Genomic DNA, 19,459 nt, shown 5'->3' on the forward strand with positions numbered 1-19,459 from the left:
AGAGTCTAGAATTCCGCTGCTGAATCCAGCCCAGGTGAGGGCCCTGTGAATTCTGAGGATGCCCACAGCCTACTAGCCGCCTGGACCCCCAGGCTGAGCTCTGACACCTGTCCCTGCCTGATACTGTGGATACCCTGAGCCCAATCCCTGCACACAGGGCTCTTCCTTGGACCCTCTGTGCCCTGGTCCTAGGACAGCGCTTGGCACATGGTTGATGCTCATGCCGTGCTTGTGCAGCAAATAAAGGAATGATCCCAGGTCTGAGCAGACTGGGAGTGGGGGTTGCCATAGTGGGTTGGGGGTGGGTGCTGGGAGACAGGCCATCTGAACCCTATTTCCTCGCTCCCTGGATTGTCGGGGAAGGTCCCTCAGTGGGCTCAGCTGGAGAGTTCAGGACAGTGATGGGAACAGGTGAGGGCAGATAGCCAGGGGCTTCCCCAGCCATTCTCCCCCTTGGTTCTTGTGTCATGTCAAATTATTTTTTAATTTTCCAGGATAGAAAAAGAGCTTATGGAATAAACTGAGTCCTGTGGCAAACCCAACCCCACTCAAACCAAAATTCAACAGCAAAACAAGCTATTCCAAGCCCAGAAACTGAAACCAGAATTCACAGATACTACACGACAGCTTGAACGGGAGGCATTTAGGATCTATGGCTGGGTCCTGGCTGGGCCAAGCCGTAGGAGCTCTGCAAGGATGATGGGGAATTTGTCAAGCTCAGGGCCACATCCAAGTCCCCACTGTGGCACCTTCAAGAGCCCGAGGGGCAGAGACCTGAATACCAGGAAACCAAGTGCAATTACTAGAAATGGATTGATTGGAGAGCCACTGCACTGTCTGGGGACAGACTGCATCCTTGTCCCTGCACAGCATGCCTCCCCTAGCTGTGGTGTGTGTGCCCGGCTAGACACTGACTGTGTACATATGTCTCCATGAACCGTGCCATGTGAATCCTGGAGTCTGTCAGCCAGAGTGACTCGCAAATGTCCCTGTGATCTGAACCCAAAGTCAAGCCCCAGTCAACAAAACCCTCCAGATCTGTGTGCAGCTGAATTCAGCAGCCGTTGGCCAGAGAGAGAGGACTGGAGCCTCGCCCACTGTGGACGGTGGACCCCAGGACCTCGGATTTACAAGGGGGAAGCCACAGGCTCCCTTACTCTTGAGGGTGAAAGTCCCAGAGCTCGACTGCACCTGGGCCATTGTAGATCAAGGATTGAGAGGTGGACAGCATCCCCGCCTAGACCACACTCGGGCTGTCTCACATCTGGGTGGTAATTTGCAAGGGGCTGGCCAGGAAGAAATGCTGGGTTGTGGAGTGATCCCTGGAGCACCCGCGGGAAATGAGGCTCCTTCCGCAGTGGTCTGAGACCAGGTCCACTTTCTTACAACCTCAGCCATTCCTGATCCCAGGAGACCTGCCTCTGCACCACGCCTCCCAGGAGAACGATGGATTGGGTGGGGCTGCCGAGGAGGCCAGGACACCAGCTGGTGGAAGTCAAGCCCAGGAGCAAATCCTGGAGAAGAGAAGTTACTTTCGGCTGTTGTTGCTGTTGTTATTCTAGGGTGAGCAGGTGGGTGGGGGAGCATCTCCAGGAAAAGGCACCTGCTCATATGACTGATCCCTCCCAAACTTCTGGAAGGAAGACGTTGGGAATCAAAGTACATCAAGTGAAATGGAAGGTAGTGAATGTGAAGCAAAGGACAGCTGCACGTTGTTGGAAGGAGCAGCTGAAGGCAAGGATGGGTTGATCCCAAGGATGGAAAGATTCATTGCTCTGTGTTTGTTGGGCTGCAAGAGCAATCCTATAATTTCTAGTGAGAATAACCTTTGGAGAAAACTAAAATGACTGAAATGCAGGCTACCAAAGGAATCAAGGAGGGCAGGGAATCCAACAGAGGAGCTGAAAGTTCTCAGAAGGATAAACCCAAGGATGGAGAAAGACATGGAGCTCAGCACAGAAGGGGCACCCAACCAGATGGAGAAGGATACTCAAACCAAACCAAAGGATTAGGGGGCTCTAAGAAAACACACACCCAAGATAGCTGAGAAGTGATCATTCTCTTTTGAAATCTAAACCCAAAGCACCACCACAGCAGCCCCCATGACTTTCCCACATCTGATAACCAAAAGCAAATGAACTGATGTCTTTGCTTGAAAAAAGCAGGCATCTGAGAACTCCAGGCAGCAATGGGAATGTGGAACCACACAGCAACTGAAAATGAAAAGCACGTCTGCTTTCTCTGGGGCCAGAGAAACACAGAGAAGCCTTGCTTTGCTAACTTAGTAGCAGAAGTCCAGGAGGTGTGCAAGGTCTCTGGGAAGCTAGTCCCACAGCACAGAGTGTCCATCCCTCCCTGCTGCAGGAGTGTGGGCCTCATGCCCTACTGCCCCGCGCTTCTGTCTTCTCAGCTCTCCTACTCGGACAACAGGATGCCAATGGCAGTGGCTTTGAAGTCAGACACATCCAGGTCCACTCCTAGACCAGCCACTCCCCTGCAGTGGACACTGGCAAAGTACTTGCCGCTCGGAGTCTTAATTTCTTCATCTGTGGAATGGTGGGTGATAGTTCCCACGTAGCACCTCGCAAGAGGTCTTCTTTGGGCACAGCTAGACAGTTAGACCCAAAGACCCTCCGATACTGGCAGGAGATGCAGCAGGCAGCATCTGATGTACCCCTGTGGAAGTCGTCCTCCGAGGAGACCACACGGCCCACAGGGGACCAGGGGCCAGTCTCTTTGGCCCCCAGGAGACAGTTCAGGTGCGAGCGAGTGAGGCTCATACAGGCAGGTGCAGGGAGCCAACAACGAGTCGGCATTTCTTGTGACGGTCCCAGGCATCGCTTCCAAGGTTCCTGCCGGGGACAGGCCCAGTCACAAGAGCCACAGGGGGCCTCCGAGTTCTGGCGGCCCACCAGGTGCGTACTCGTGTACTCATACGTCATCCTCTGCCCTCTGCGCCCAGATGAGACACACAGCTCAGAGCTGCCGTTGTGCTTGTCACCTAGTAATGCAACTGACCTTCTGCCCAGATGAGGTTTCCAGGTGGTAGAGCTACAGACGCAACGGAACCCAAGTCAGTTTCTCACACAGAAAGGAGAAGGGTTGGGTCCACCCTTTACCACCAGCCTCCTCACAGATCTACTTGGGGGGTGAAGGGAGAGCCCAGGTCAAGTTCCTGACACAGGGACGCCATGCTATGCCACTTAAATGTGCTGTTTCCCACTCCCCTCACATCTCACCCCTCCCCTCCCCTCACACCTCATACTTCATTCCTCCCCTCCCCTCACTCCCCCCCCATCATATCCCTCAGTCCTCTACAGGCAGTGGAAACCAGTGAGGGGCAGGGTAGAAAAGTCCAGGGCGCAGACCGTGCCCCGCCGCCACCGTCTGGCAGCGGTGTGGGCCCGGAGACCAGCCCTGCGGGTGACCAGCCATCCGGTTTGCCCAGGTCAGGACTTCCAGTTCTAAAATGGGGAAGTCCCGGGCACACTGGGCACTTCCCCCCCGCTGCACGTACTGAGTTGGAGTCTGGTGAAATGCAACAGGCGGGCGTGTGCGGGAGCTGAAGCTTCTTGAGTCTGTTCACCCTAGAGGTCCCAGGCGCACTGACTCGGTGCCCAGGGCCCTGTGGGCGGAGGGTGGGGCGGGGCTGGAGGGGGCGGGGGCGGGGGGAGGGTGGTGGCACCGCAGGTGCACTGCGCACGCGCAGGCCCTGGTCACCTGGAGAGCTGGACTCTGCGATTTAGCGCCCACTCAGCACCTTTCTCGGTGAATTCATCATTCTCTCTCCTTCCATTGGCCAGCCCTCCTTCCCTCTTTCTGGATTCTCGCGTTCCGCAGTTGAGCCTCAGGGTCCGGGTCTCCTGCTCTCCCCTCACCTTCCAGAACCTGCTTGTGAAGAGCTGATAAGCGGGAATCCCACCTGCCGCTTCCAGTACAGAAAAGCACGTTTGTTTCTCTTTTCTCACATTTAACCAGGACCTGATAGAGGCCTGCCAAATTGGGGATCCCAACCAGCCGATTTGGGGTGCCCTCCAGGTTGTCTGAGAAGCCCTGGGGACTCCTGCAGATCCCGCACTGTGACCCTGGTTCCAGCTGAGGGGCAGAGCTGCCGGTCTCCGGAAGCCCGGCCCCCTCCCCACCATCTCTCTGGGGCTGCCATTTCATCTGAAGTGGGGACCCCTGCGTCCGGCCCTCAGCCAAGCTCTGTGTCCTTCCTGCGGTCGCCGTCCGCCTTGGGGAACCTCACCCACGCTGCGAACGATGCAGGGCCACGTCCTTACAGCAGTTCCACGGCCATCTGTCCCCTTTTCTCAGGTCTCCAGCCCTGAGAAGCCCGCAGGGGTGATAATGTACGGGCAAGCCGCGCTCCTGTCCTTCTCCCTCAGACACAGATGGTTCATTCCAAATGAAGCCCACAGTCTTAGTCATTTATCCAAGAAAGGTCTGAAGACACTTCCCCAGGCAGAGGCCCTGGGGCTCAAATGCCCTTTACCTGTCCCGGCTGCACCTTTCCTCTAGGCTGCTCCCCTGAGAAAGGTCTAGAATACCTGCTTCCTCCTCCTTGCAGGCCTGGCACATGATTTTTCAGGTGGTCACTTGGCCCCCGTCGGCTATCAATTAATCCTTCTGCTCGAGGATGCTCCTGGCAGCTAAGGTCCCTGCGGGCTCGCTGTGCCAGGCAGAGCACCAGGCACTTGAGAGCTAAGTGACTCGTGCAACAGCAGGGAGGGGACTGCTGTTCATCTCATTTCGCAGGGAGCTGGGTTAAGTGCCTAAGATCCTGGCGCATAAGAGGCAGAGCTGGACACAGCCCAGGCAGGCGATCTGAACTACATGTTGCTTCTGCCTGTCACGCACCGCCTGCACGCTGCATTCACTGTGTGCCCGGCGCTGTGCACTGCCTACCCTACAGCCACTAATTTATGCCTAAACAGCTCTTGATATGGGTACTATTTTCACTACCCACGCCCACCTTTTATGAGAAGTTAAGTGATTTGTCCAAGATTCCATCTAAGAAACACCGGAGATCTGAGTTGCCCCACTGCGCCCCCTCTTGGCCGATACCCCGCCCTGCTGCCTCTGACCGCTCCTTGTCTACTGCAAGCCCCCTGCGCCACCCTACACAGCCACTTTTGAGGAAGTAGATTTTAATTTTTTTCCTTTGCATTATGGCTTATTACAGGATATTCAATATAGTTCCCTGTAGTCTATAATAGGACCTCATTGGGTTTAAAAAAATCTTTTTCCCATTATGGTTGGGAAATACACTCTAAAACAAAATTTTCTCCCGACCGAGACAATCTCTTCACTAAGGTAGACAAGAAAGAAAACAATTTTATTATCGAAAGAGCATCAAACCAGAATGTGATGTGCATCACAGACCATCCGCTAAGAGATTTGCAAAGACAGAAAAGAATCTCACTTCTTGTTAGCCAAGGAGATACAGCCCAATTCGTACAGGTCCTCGGGATAAACAAGAATTTGTTGTCACGTAAGAGAACTTGGCAGCACTATTTATTACATATAGGTCACCCTAAATCCACCTGGCCATTGGAGTGACCCTCTGTGTTTGTTCATTTGTTTCGTACAAAGAAAAGTGGAATTTCTCCTATCTCTATGACAGGAGGTGGTTTTGCAACTTGGAGCCGGGAGACCAGGAAGTTAGGCTCCGACCCTCCCACAGGAACCGGGAGACAGGGTTCTATTTTCCTTGGGTGTTTGCATGCCAAAGAGATGGCTCCCAGGATCTTCAGAAACACGTTCCTGGGTCAGAAAAGCAGCAAAGGGCCTATATAGCTTTTAAAAGAATCAACATATATTTCAAAGAGATGAAGAAAGAACGACAAGTTTTCTAAAGTAGGAGCTCTCAGAAAAGGGTGGGGGAAGTCTCTTCCATCATTTTTCACAGGGAGGGTTAAGTCCTGTAGTTTAAGTTTCTATTTATTCCTGTACCACTCTGCATCAGGCCTATTTATTGCACTCTTCCCTGGCCAGCTCCTTCCGTTCTCACCTCCTGCACCCCCCGCGGTACCCCATCCTCAGAGATCTGACCAGGACCCTCCTTGGCTCTAAACACTCCAGGACCCCCTCACTTCCCACACAGAGATGCCACGTCCTGGAGTCCAAGGCCCACAGGGTTATGGCTCCAAGTCACCTTCTGTCCTGGGTCCTCACTTCCCCCTCAGGGTGTGCACTGGGCCAGCCACACCCGACCACTCCCACTCCCTTCACCTGTCCTGACTCTGTCCTTGGGCTATGGTCCTGAGACTCCCTCCGCCTGGAGGAGCCTTCTTCCCACCTCTGCCATCTGCGATGGGTCATCCCTTGGCCACCTATACAGCCTCAGTCTCCTCCACAGCAGGATGTGTTTCCTCCTGTTCGGTGTCTGGGTTCATCCCTTACCCCTTGAGTTTTGGAGTCAGACTTGGATTTGAATCCTGACTCTGCCACTGCCCATCTGTGGGGCCTGGCCAACTCCCCCAGCTTCCAGAGCCTCTGCTTCAGCATTTGTAAAATGGTTATGAAAATGCCCATCTCCTGGGGTTTCCAGGAGAATCGGACTAGGTAAGGTGAGATGACCCAGTGCAGTGCTAGTTTCCCTTCCCCTTCCCCTAGTAAACTCCAAGCCTGTGATAAATGTTTGCTGGACTCAGAAAGGAGGTTTAGAACTTCATGTATTACCTGGTGAAAACTTGAGCTTCACTGCTGAGAATTTATAACATTCTGATGGTCCTGCCTAGAAATCTTATTTTCGCTCTTTGTACACATTATTAAGTTTTCAATTCCAAGTGGCTTTTCTGCTTTGGGTGACTGCCGGCATGCTGGCTTGTAAAACGAGAGGCTTTCATTCATATTGTATGACATTTCTGCAGGTGTAACCCAAGTCCCCCACTCATAAATAATCCACCTGTTCTTGCCCTCCTCAAAGGGTATTTTCCTGCACAATCTGAAGGCACCACAGCCACCTTGAAATCTACAGAAAGTCCATGTTGCAGATTCACTTAATTGTATTAAGTCTTGGCCCATGAACTATGTCTGGGATGGAGCCGACAGCTAAAGGACGGACTGAAAAAAGTTTCAGCTACGTTGTCAGAGCCCCCAGCAGCGATGGGTTTGATATAATGAACGTCGATGTGAAGATCGACACGTCCTGGATCTTCCAGGATGTAGAGGAGGCTGGTGAGGAGCCGGGATGTCTTCCAGAAGAAGCAGCTAGAAGCCCAGACATGGACACGGGAACACTCAGGAAGCAACTGGAATCCTCAGAACAGAAGCTGTTGGTAGCTGTGGACAAGTACGTGATGTCGGAGTCTGGGCTGAGGAGCAGGTAAATATACCCTTTGGACCTCTTCTTTGTGTATGTATGAATCCTGGGGCATCCTAATTGTGTCAGGATGGAGTGTTGAATCATTTCTGTGACTGAGGATGCAGGCAAAACAGTCAGTGTTCCATAACCCGCCACAGCAGTCCCTGCTACTTCTCTGTCTTCCCCTTCCTCTGCTCCGTATCATAGGGGCTGAGCCTATTTCCCAGGCTCCCTCGCTCACTGACTTCCATCTGGGTCCAGCCAATGGGAGACGCTGAAGGGAGGACGACGGGAGAAGCCAGGGTGTTCTCCCCTTCTCTTCTGCTCTGGGTGACGTCTCTCACTATGGCTGCCATTCAGTCATGCTTTCGGCTTCCTCTGTGGTCCTGCTTCTGGGCCCCAGTATCATCACCTCCTCCCTGTCTATCCCTCCAGCCCCAGGGGCAGAAGTGGCTCCCAGCAGCTGCTAACCTCTGGGTTGCCTGTCATCTCTGTCTGGCCTTTCATCTCTTCCATCCCTATGTTTGTTTGATTCTCACTGCTGAACCTTCTGGTGTAGGCTCTATTTTCCTGATGGAACCGACATGGTCCAGAGGTGGGGCATTTGAATCCAGGTCTTTCTCCAAAGCCCATGCTCTGTTTTGATACCTAGGCCAGTAGAATGAGCTGGGGTCTTGCATACATATCAAAGGAGAAACCAGCATGGAAATGCAGTACGGTTATGGCTGGGGTCTGACAGGTTTACCAATATGCCAACAACCAAGTGTCTTAAATTTGTCCGACTTCACGCTTTTGGTGTGTTTTCCTTCATTTTAGTAAAGGCAAGTCAGTAAATGTGTATTTACATGATCTTTACTTTTTCTCCTCTTTGTAAAACTTTTCACGTGAAAAAATTCACATATGAGAAAAATTATTCTGTCACCTTCAGTATCTGTGATTGTCCATTCACAGATTGTCTATGTGATTGTCCATTCACTCATTGGATTCACTCATTCATCCATTTATTCATTCATTCCCTCATTCATTCACTCATTCTACAACGTGCACTCAGCCCTCGGGAATCACATACTGTTTGTTGTATGAGTCTGCTGGGGCTGCCATAACAGCCCCACAGACTGGGGGGCTTAAACTGGGGGGCTTAAACAAAGCACCACAGACTGGGGGGCTTTATTTTCTCATAGTCCTGGTGGATGGAAGTAAAAGATCAAAGTGTGGACAAGGTTGTTTCCTTCTGAGACCTCTCTCCTTGGCTTGGTGATGTCTGCCTTCTCCCTGTGTCTTCCTGTGGTCTTCCTTCTGTGCGTGTCTGTGTCCTAATCTCCTCTTCTTATAAGGACACCAGTCATAGTGGATCAGGGCCCACCCTAATGACCTCATTTTAACTAAATTACCTCTTTAAAAACCCTATCTCCAAATACAGTCACATTCTGAGGTACTAGGGTTAGCTAACTTCAACATATGAATTTGGGAGGACATATTCAGCCCAAAACATGAGTTCTAGGGGTTGAGAGCTGGAAAGGCAGGGCCCCAGCCCTGGAGAGATAGAAGTATAGCTTGCGCAAGGTTGTACATGGCAGTGAAAACCAGATGGTCACAAGGCCTGGGAAAGATGGGTGGGAAACCTCTGCCAGAGGAGACCCCTCTATGTGAGGGAGAGACAGGCAGCCTGGAGGCACCATGAGTGGCGGAGAGGAGGGGCCTCTGTGGCTGGGGCCTGGGGTGAAGCCATCCTGGAGGCGGTGTCCTGGACCTGCCTGTGGAGAAATGTGGGCTGTGTCCTTAGTTCTCTGAAGGTGGGATGCACCATCCTGTAGAAGCAGGGCTTCGGGAGGGGAGGCCCGATCTGCAGCAGGGGTTGGGAGAAAAAAGAGTTAAGGCTTACCAAGAGCCTGTGGTGCAGGGCACAGGGCTGACCTCCCCCCACCATGCCTCCATCGCTGCTCCCTTGAACCCTGTGGCACATAGAGTGATATGATCCCCTTTTCCAGATGAGGAAACTGAGGCTCAGTGGATGAAATACATTACTCAGTGTCACGGAGAGCTGAAGCCAGGGTCTGAATGCACAACTGTGAATATAGATTTCAGGCTAATTTCACCATGGGTTTGCTCTAAGTAGGGGATAGTAAAAGATTGATAATGTACATTGGATTTCACTTCAGTTAAAGAGTTAATATTTAAAAGTATTTATTGCAAATCTAATGCAACCACGATGTTAGAAATTTGAGAACGAGAACCCCACTCCCACCTCCGTAACACTATCATTGCTGCAAATTCATTTACAATCTAAATGCAACAAAATTAATAAGAGCTGAACACTTGTTGAGTGTTTCCTTTGGGCTAGGCACTATTTACATGCTTGACGCATATTAACAGACTTAATCCCTAAAAATAAATTACTAGAAATGAAGTAATAGCAATATCTTCAATTTCTAGATGGGGAAATTAAGGTGCTGGCTTAAGTAACTTCTCCGTGGTCACACACCCGGCTACATGGGGGCACTGGGACCACCCAGGCTGCCTGCCCGATTTATCCTGGGGGATATTCCCTGATGGAGTCTCCCAGTTCCGTAGCACTCTTTGCAGCTCTACACTGTAATATGTATATTTTTAACTTGTCATTAATCAGTGGAAAATGGTACTTCATTGCCTAGTTCCTGTTTATGTGTGTATATGTTTCCTATGGCTGCTAAAACAAATTACTGCAAACGTGCTGCCTTGAAACAACACACATTCATTGCCTTTCAGCTCTGGAGGCAGAAGTCCTAAAGCAGTCTCACTGGGCTACAGTCATGGTGTCCGCAGGGCTGTGCTCTCTCCAGAAGCTGTAGGGGAAACCTGTGTCTGCCTTTTCCAGCATCTATAGCTGCATTCCTTGGCTTCTAGCCCCTCCCCGTCTTCAAGCCAGCAGGGTAGCATCTTGCTTCAGTGGTCACATGGCCTCCCCTTCTGCCTCCCTCTCATGAGGACTTTCGTAATTGCGGTTAAGCCCTAAAAAGTTAGGGCTTCCCTGGTGGCGCAGTGGTTGAGAGTCCACCTGCCGATGCAGGGGACACGGGTTTGTGCCCCGGTCCAGGAGGATCCCACATGTGGAGCGGCTGGGCCGCTGAGCCTGCGCATCCGGAGCCTGTGCTCCGCAATGGGGGGGGGGGGGGGCACTGTGAGAGGCCCGCATAACCCAAAAAAAAAAAAAAAAAAAAAAAAACTAAAAAGTTAAACTTTTCTTTTCCCATTCAGATATCACCACGTTTTATAATCAATCAGAAGGCACTCCACCCAAGCCTCTGACTGATAAACGTGCGGCCACTCCTCTGGTTCATTTTGGAAGGAACTTAATTTTAATCTACACAAGAGGGCCCCCTCCCTTCTGTCACTTTAGAGACCCTCCCCCAGGGCCTCAAAACTAGAGCAGGAGAGGGGACTCTTGGCCCTATTATTAATAAGAGTGACTCACTTTATTTAATCTTCACAATAACCCTCTGAGCAAGGTGCAATTACCTGTTTTACGGATGAAGATACTGAGGGTCATAGTGGTGGATGAGCCCAGTTAAGGCCTCATGGCAGGTAAGTGGCAGAGCCAGGAGGCAAAGCTAAGTCCTCGCCCAGGGAAACAGAGTCTGTCCTGGATGAGCAGGTCACCTGGTGTGGAGCTGGGTAAAGGAGTGAGGCTGTGCAGAGCTTGTCCATGTAGGCTGAGAATGCACTTGCCACGCGTTTCATGGTCTTCTATTATAGAAGTAAGATTGGCACATTGAGGGGACTTGGCTACTAGGTGCGAGCAGGAGACAGACAAGTGAGTCTATGTGGCTCCGCCGCTCCTCATGGGACCACTAGGCAGATGTTCCTTCTGGCTTCCCTCCATTCACATGTGCTCCTCCTTTCTATGTAGCTGAGGTCAGGGTTCACTTCCAGCCTGGGTATTACTTTGCATATTGTACAACTTCAGCACTTTCTGAAGTGCTGAAGACTTCAGGTGGCTTAGCCATCCCTAACTGGTTGGTCATTTCCAACGTCTCACTTTTGTAATCCAGAGATTAATTTTTTAAATTGCAGAAACCTTTTTTTCTGCATTTCAGTCATTTCCTTAGAAAAGATTTACAATAATTTAGCTTAAATGGGAGGCAACAGAGCACAGGGTTAAAGCATGAGTTTGGGAGCCATGCAGCCTGGACTCTATAATGCTCTGTGACCTTGGGCAAGTTGCCCGGCCTCTCTGATCTTGTTTTCTCATGTGCGAAGTAGGGGGAAGGGAATCCACCTGTAAGGATTAATTGAGACAATGCAGATGTATGGTTCAGATGTTTGGTTCAGTCCTTTTTCATTGGTATGACCTGAACTGGGGATTACTGGTTTAGGGATGAGAACGTTGTTAAGATTCCCAGTGACTTACTATTCAAAAGAGGTCTCTGAAGTATTTTAGATCATCTTCAAAAAGATAGGTATGAATGTTTTACAAAATGTCATTTTGTCAGAATATCAAATTGGCCAAATAACAGAAGAAACAAAGAAGATCCTGGTGTCTGTGAAAAGCTTAGGCCACGCTTACAGCATCCTGAGTAAACGCCTTACTGCTTCAATGCGCAGAATTCAGGAGCTGGAGCTGTCGGAGAGGAAACTCCTCCAGAAGGTGGACCAGCTGAGCGCCCTCGTGTTCCAGGAGAGAAGTGCCTCTCTCCGGGCCCAGGAGCAGCTGGAGGCGCTGCAGGGGGAGCTCGCCAGCCAGGTACCGAGTCCCTCCTCCTTCTTTCCAGTACTTGTTTCTTGTCCCAGCAGAGTCACCCCATAGGTTTGGACGTGGTAGCAGCTGCCCTTGAACATAGACAGTGGGGCGGGCCTGGAGAGCCTAGCCAGGAGGGGTAAGAGAGGTCCCAATTCTAACAGTGCAGGCAGGGGCCGCTGGACCTGGGCAAGGTCACGTGGCCTCCCTGGGCCTCGGCTGCCCCATCTGTAAAACGGGGCTCCCATCCTGTCCTGCCTGCCTCATAGGGCTCTGGCTGGGATCCACTGGGTGGCATGCGGGGGCTGTGCACTTGCTGGGAGCTCTGGCCAGAGGTTCCTTTCTGTGGACTTGGTGCCTGTCAGGGGAGCCGGCTCTGGCCTAAGGACAAGGAGAGGACTGATGCGGGGTCTCTGCCCTCAGGAGCTGGCTTGCGGGCAGGGACACAGATGGGAAACAAGTAACTCCAAAGCTGGATGCTGGGAGCCGTGGGGAATGTGGTGTGTGGTGGGGAGACAGAGTTGGTGAGGCAAGAGGGTTGCAGGGAGGACAGGTCGCCAGGGCCCTGGCATGACCCAAATTCTGGAGGCAAGGGGGAGCAGGACTTAGGGGGGCCTTAGCAGGAGAGGCTCATAGTCAGGGTTTTGGGGGATATCACTCTAACTGCATGGGAGAGAGAGGCGGCAGGGGCAGGGGGCAAGTTAGAGCGTGATTGGAGAGGGAGTGGGTGGTTAAGAGGATAGGCTCTGGAAGCAGATGCCTGGAGCCAAACCCTGGCTCTGCTACTCATGAGCTGTGTGATCTAGGCCAAATGACTTAACCTCTCTGGACCTCAGTTTCCTCATCTGTGAAATGGGAATGATACAGTACCAACCCTGTTCAATTGTTGTGTGGGTAAAGGAAGGTAATACGTGTAAAACACTCACAACGGTAGGCATTTGGATAGCCCTAGCTGCCTTTGTAATTACTAGTCTTTACTGAAATATTCCAGGGGAGAGATGATGAAGGCTGGAGGGCAGAGACTTGGCAGGCAGAGACCCAAAGATCCCGAGAGGCATCAGTTTCAGTAAATTGCTACTCACGGGGCAGCACAGCGACTGTTAAATTGCAGGTTGACACCCGTAAGTGGGTTGTGAAATCAATTCCGTAACTCACAACCAGCAATTTTAAAAATGGAATTGACTAGGAATTATGAAAGGGCATCACGTGTACGAAGGGGAGTGCTGTTTCCTGAAACTTCTGTTTCAGTTGTCAACACGTGCATATGTATAACGGGGCATGTTCTTAAATGTATTTTTTACCATGGGAAGTAGTCCAGAATGTTTGAAAAACACCAGATTGATTAGCTTTCAACTGAAATAGAAGTGAAGCATGGAAAGCTAAGAAGTTCCATTAAATTGAAATTAGTCTCTGAGATGCCAGGGAGACATGCAAGTGCCACTTTTCCCCTTGGCATTGAACTTCAGGTGCAGAAAGTTGAGTTCATCCTCCTTGGTTCACAGCACATCATTGTCAGGGTCCGGGAGTTTTTAACCCGAGGTATAGTAGTGTTACGTGGGATCCCACCATCAAGAACATAATCTCTCCATGGAAAATCCTGTAATTAATATTTTTTGTCATGCCTTATATACATATAGGGTTTCCCAAGTGAATAGACACAGTCCTGCAATCACCAGAGGTTCCTAGTATGATGGGGAGACAGAGGATGAGGGTGACAAGCAAACGAAATGACATGAGCGAGCTCGGGGCACTGCAGGACCCGCAGTTATGTGGCCCACACACATTTCTTCATTGCATTCTCTTGTAGTCTGTATGCTCCTGGGAATGTCCTGTCACAAAACCGCATTTCCAGATGAAGGGCAAGATTTCAGAGAGGTGAGGGGTCTGGCTTGGGTCCCCTCGGAGACCACTTGGCCCAGCTTCAACCCAGCCCAGACACTAACCCTCGATCTCTCCCCGGAGCTATCTGCATTTCAGAGCATATTTTGCAGGAGTGCATGAACTCTGCCCTTTGTACCTGATATCTGCCAAATGGCAATTTGCCCCATTGTTGTCAATATTTGCAGTAAGCATTTGCATACAAAGACACCTCACTTCTGTGGTGACCCGTGGTCATTCCCAAAGGTGATAAATGTAGACCCATCCAGGTGATGGGGCACCGTCCACCTAGCATCACCGAGTACAGGATTCATACCATTGGGAAGACCCCGAGCAATTTTCCTCGCAGGGAATCTAACTCCAGTTTTATCTGCCCAAATTCCCCCCAAAACACGCTGTCAAACAAAGCCTGCCGGGCTGTTCCCAAGTTTCCTCTTTCACATTTGCTCTTGCTTGTTTGTTTTGTCTTCTGCAAGCTCTCGTGGCTGTGACTGAGTATGAGCAGCAGGGACTAGCAGTTGACAGAGAGCTTAACATGAAGGCCGTTCTATCCATTTGCATCAATTAATTCTGAAAATTGGGCAAGGACGCCCATTTTTGCAGTGCATGGGTCACCCCAGTCCAGCCTACAGCTCATGCGTGGGGGGAGGGCAAGGTTTAAGAACAGGGAGATGTGTTCCTTGGACAGGCAGCGGGCCAAGCGGAAAAAGGAAAGGTCTTGAGTCAAGTACATGGCGGTTCAGTGACTTTTAGTCGTGTGACATTGTGCAGGTCACTTCTGAGTAGCTCCACAGGGCGTATTCACAGGAAGGAACAACTGCTGTGACACTGGTGGTCCTGTCTCACCAGCCAGAAGCCATGGTCAGCTGATCCTTATTGGTTCAGGCATTAACCCTGTAGGCACTGGGAAATGGAGAGGTCTGGGAAGTTCTGCAAGTGAGGAAGTGGGGACACTCAGGGGGTTCCAGGTGGCAGCTCTTTACAAACTGGTGTGGGGGAATCACATGTTGGAACCACTGGCCCTCCCAGTGTGCACCAGCCCATCCCCCTCCTGCCCGTTGCACAGTTTCCTTCCAAGAACTCGGGGAGCTCACGGATGTGCAGGGCCCACACTAGGGGGAGGTAAGGTGCTCGTCTCCTGGGCAAACTTTAAGGGGGCGCCAAAAAACAGTCATCGAGATCAATAATATTTTGCAGCAATGTTTTAATGCAAAAATTAATGCAAAAAGAAAAGGCGCGCTGAACAACAAAATATCGAAGTTTCAAATAAAGACAGGCTCAATGCGAGCTACGGTGCGTCCCCGGCCGCCTTCCTGACGCCCTCCTCCACCGCCAACCCGTAGGTTCAGGAGAAGGAGCGCGCGGCCCGGCGGCAGCGGTGGCGGCTGCGGCGGCTGCGGGAGCGGCTGCGGCGCAAAGACGAGGCGCTGGGGCTGCAGGCGGCGGCCCTGGAGCGCGGCCGGCGGCTCCAGCGGCGCCAGCTGCGACTGGTGCGCGAGCAGGAGCGCATCCTGCGAGCGCAGGTGCAGCGGCTGGAGTTGGACGTGCGGCGCCTCTGCCACGCCGCGGGCCTCCTGCTGGCCGAACTGGACGCCCCGAACCAGGGTGGCCCCCGACCCCCGGGCCCGACCAGTCCCCGAGGCGCTCCCGAGGAGGCCGCGGAGCCGCGCGCGCTGCGGGCCAGGGCCGAGCGCGGCGAGCGCGAGCGGGACCGGGCGGCGCGCCGGCTGCGGGAGCAGCGCGCCACCGAGCGGCTGCTCCGCGGGCAGCTGGAGGAACTGCGCTGCTGCATCTATGGGCTGAAGCTGTCGGAGATCGGCCTGCAGGGCCAGGTGGAGGAGCTCGCCCAGCAAAACAGGTGCCTGCGAGAGGAGCTGGGAGCCCAGGCCCCCCGAGAGAGAGCGCTCAGCACGGCTCCTGCTGGTCACGGTAGCCTGGTAAGTGGCCGCAACCCAGAGCACGAGTGATTTTCTGCTTTTCTCTAACTTTCTGCCGCTTGGTCAAGTCACGGGCTCCGTCATTCCCCCGTTTTCCTCTTCAACCACCCCTGCAACCCACCAGCCCCCTTCACCCACCCTTCATTCCATCCGCGCATCTACCCACCTGGTGGTGCCCATCCACCCCTACAGCTTCACTCACCCGTTCACCAAGCCAGCCACCTCCCCACCACCTGTCCACCTGCTCGGCCACCGTCCACCTGTCCATGCCCTCATGCACCGTCTTGTCTACCCACCCACCCACCCCTCTACCCACACTCCATCATCTCTTTCACCCGACCATCTGCTTGTCCATCTCTCCTTGCAGCCACTCTCCAGGCAGTCATCCAGTTACCCTTCACCCCTCCTCGTCTGTTTCCTCCTGTCCGTCCATCTATCTGACATTTGATGGGTCCCTGCCTGTGCCAGGCCCCGTGCTGGGCGAGCTCCTCCACGTGCAGTATGACATTAACTGTCATGGTCTCGTGACTTCCACCCCGATCCGCCCCTCCCTGGGAAAGCCATCAACCTTTCCCACCTCCCTCACAGCTCCAAAGGTGACCACGGTCCCCAGCGTGCCGGTGCTGTACGTGCACCTTCATTTCTCCTTCTTTAGACTGTGAGCCCCTTGAGGGCAGGTCAGATGGCTTCTGTAGCGGCCCCCCCCAGCAGCAGCACACAGGAGGCCCTCAGGACTGTGCAGTAGAGCACATGCAGGGTTCAGCTCCTTTCCAGTTCTCCTATTTGCTAGCTGTGACCCCAAGCAAGTTTCTTAAGTTCTGGAGTTGAGAGCAGGCTGGGCACCGATGTTATCACCTAACTGATAGACGAGCAAAAACTTAACGTTTAATATACTCCTGCCATGTGCTTGGCACCCTACGGTGTTTTCAAAGGCATCATTTAATGCTCATAAAACTGTAAAGCAGGTACTATTAATGTCCGCACTCCACAGAGAGGAGGCTGAGGCTCAGAGAGGCAGTGCACTGACCTGTTGTCACACAGCTCAGAAGAGGCAGAAGTAGAATTGGATCCAAATTGGATGTGAGTCCAGAGTACTTTGTGTCTCCTGCACCAGGCTGCCTCCCTGAAAAGGGAGAGTTAACTCAGCTCCCTCCAAGACATCCAGATCCCACTGGGTTAATCTGCATTTAAGGAAAAATAAGGGAGACACTTTAGCCCAAAGAAGATGACTCATTAAAAAAAAAATTAAATTTATCTTTGGACCTGGACAACCTATTTCAAATTAACTGGAACTTTAGTCTTCTCAAGATAATGAAGTGTATCCTGCCTAGATCATTTTAATACTGAGTTTATCTGTGGTTATATTTTATCTTTTTAGTACTTCATTCTACTCATGTTACTTCTGCGTGTCCTGTTCGTTCTTCCTCCATTATGTTCATCAGGTAAAAGGAATACAGTGTACCTTTAATATTGGCACCTTGTTGTAATTTCAGAAAATAAATCGTGCAGAGATGGAAATTGTCATTTAGAATCCTTTCTGTAATTTTTCTAAACGTAAGATTTTAATTTAGGCTGTCGGCTTACATCCTTATTCTCCCAATCTTTCTGCCTTCCCGTGCACTTCTACTCTTTCTTTTATCTAAGGAAAAGGGTGGATACCTAAATATTTTAGAGATGCCTCCTAATGTTTTGTACGTTTTGTGTTCTCTCATTTAATCTTTAGTACAGCCTTGCAAGCCAGGTGCTATTATCCCACTGACTAGATGGAGAAACTGAGACCCAGGAGGTTAAGTGACTTGACCACAGGCATGCAGCTCCAAAGTATTAGGGCCAGCAAGGGGACATGGGCCAGATCAAGGCTGTGACTCCAAGAGGCTGTCCTTACCTTAAGATGCTGGGGCCAGCGTTGGTTCTTGCGGAGTTTGGGGCAGTGTCAGTGGCTGCGTTTGGCGGCTTGTGTGATCAGTTATAAGCCCCTTGTTGACATGCATCTGTGACCTTCTCGATGTTTCATGTCTTATCATTTAAAAGACCCAGTGCCCAAGGAGAACTGCATGCTCTCAAGACCTTCCTGGAGGCTGCTGTGCACAGTCAAAAGTCTCTCAAAAATTCCCTAAATTTCCCATAAAGTGTGGTCCCCAGCCAATTCTGCCTCTATAGCATCCGGAGAAGCCAGCCTGTTATCAGATGAGTAGCAGAGGAAGCAGGGGCCCGTGGAATAGAAAATGTTGATCCTTAAACATGGGAGCCATACACACTGGGGTGACATGCTCATGCTCTAAGATGGCAGGTGGGACCCGGAGTGGACAGAGGCGGTGGATTCCGCTGGGTGAAGGGGTAGTAGCACTTGCTGTCCTCTGAGTGTGTCAGAGTGAAGAGCCCATGGGAGCGTGAATGCAAGAGCCCTTTAAAGACGGAACAAATGTCAGTTACCGTTTCAGCATAGAGTGTCATGGGACGGTCACTGATCCTGGCTTTTAGCAATCTAAATGGCGGCCTGGGAGCATCCGGGCTGGGAGAGTGATATTAGCAAGGGCTTGCTTTGGCCGTCGGCGTCCATGTCATCGTGGTTTGTGCATTTCCTGCGTGGCTTGCTCTCACTTCCGGGAAGTGGCTCCCATCCCCTTGCTCATGATCTCTCCACGGGGGGCTTGGCACCAGGGCGACCAGCTTCTTGCTCCAGCCAGACGTTAGCAGTTCTCCCAGATGGAGACAAGCAGGGCCGAGTCCCCCCAGCTGGTGGGCCTGGAGCCTGGCCCTGCCTTCTAGGAGCCCCAGGAGCCTTGCCAGTCATCTTATTTCTATGCCTTAATATCTTTATTGAGCAAATAGAAATGTAGGTACTCTGAGAGTTTCCTGGGGCTACCCTAGCAAAGAACCACAAACTGTGTGGTTTCAACAATAGTCCTGGAGGCTGGAAGCCCGAGATCGAGGTGTCGGCAGGGTCGTTCCTTCCAAGGCCTGTGAATGAAGATCTGTTCCGGGCCTCTCTCCTTAGCTTGTGGGCGGCTGTCTTCTCCCTGTGTCTCATTGTCTTCCTTCTATGCATCTCTGTGTCCAAACGTCCCCCTTTTATAAGGACACCAGTCATGTTGGATTAGGGCCCACCCGAATGACCCCATCTTAATTGAATCAGTTGTGTCTCTATTTCCAAATCAGGTCACGTTCTGAGGTCCTGGGGGTTAAGAGTCAACTTAGGAAGTTTGCGGGGGGGACACAATTGAACTCATAACAAGTGCCCTCCTTGGATGCACCATTATGAGGCCCCGTGAAACAGTAGAACTGTCGGTTCTAGTTCCTTGATGTGCTTCTTCGCCGGCTTCATGGGGGTACAAAACGATTCCTATATTTATGAGGGAGTCTTTGCACTAGACGCCATCTCTCGTGCTCTGCATCTGTTGTCCACTCATTTTGTCCCTCAACGACCTTCAAGGGAGGCACTATTTTACCCCCATTTTACAGATGAGGAAGTGAAGGCCCGGAGAGTCCCAGGGTCCCACAGATAGTAAGTGGTGGGGCAGGATTTGCGTCCCGGCAGGCTGACCCTGAGATGAGCCTGTGAGTGCCATGCTCTGTTCCTCCGGTAACTAGTGGTCAGTGGGTCCAAAATCAGCATTTAAC

The 19,459-nt window shown here is 51.8% G+C and overlaps 1 protein-coding gene across 1 annotated transcript in view; it reads left to right on the forward strand.

Annotated features, from left to right (window-relative positions):
- Positions 1–6,946: 6,946 nt before the first annotated feature.
- C5H4orf50 (chromosome 5 C4orf50 homolog) overlaps positions 6,947–19,459 on the forward strand; it is a 49,682-nt gene continuing 37,169 nt past the window's right edge. The window contains exons 1-3 of the mRNA XM_033856394.2: positions 6,947–7,330; positions 11,891–12,029; positions 15,245–15,838. Of these exons, the coding sequence (XP_033712285.1) occupies positions 7,035–7,330; positions 11,891–12,029; positions 15,245–15,838 (1,029 nt within the window). The 5' untranslated portion in view covers positions 6,947–7,034. The remainder of the gene's footprint in view (positions 7,331–11,890; positions 12,030–15,244; positions 15,839–19,459) is intronic.

The sequence above is a fragment of the Tursiops truncatus genome, chromosome 5, assembly GCF_011762595.2.
Source record: "Tursiops truncatus isolate mTurTru1 chromosome 5, mTurTru1.mat.Y, whole genome shotgun sequence".
Lineage (NCBI taxonomy): Eukaryota > Metazoa > Chordata > Mammalia > Artiodactyla > Delphinidae > Tursiops > Tursiops truncatus.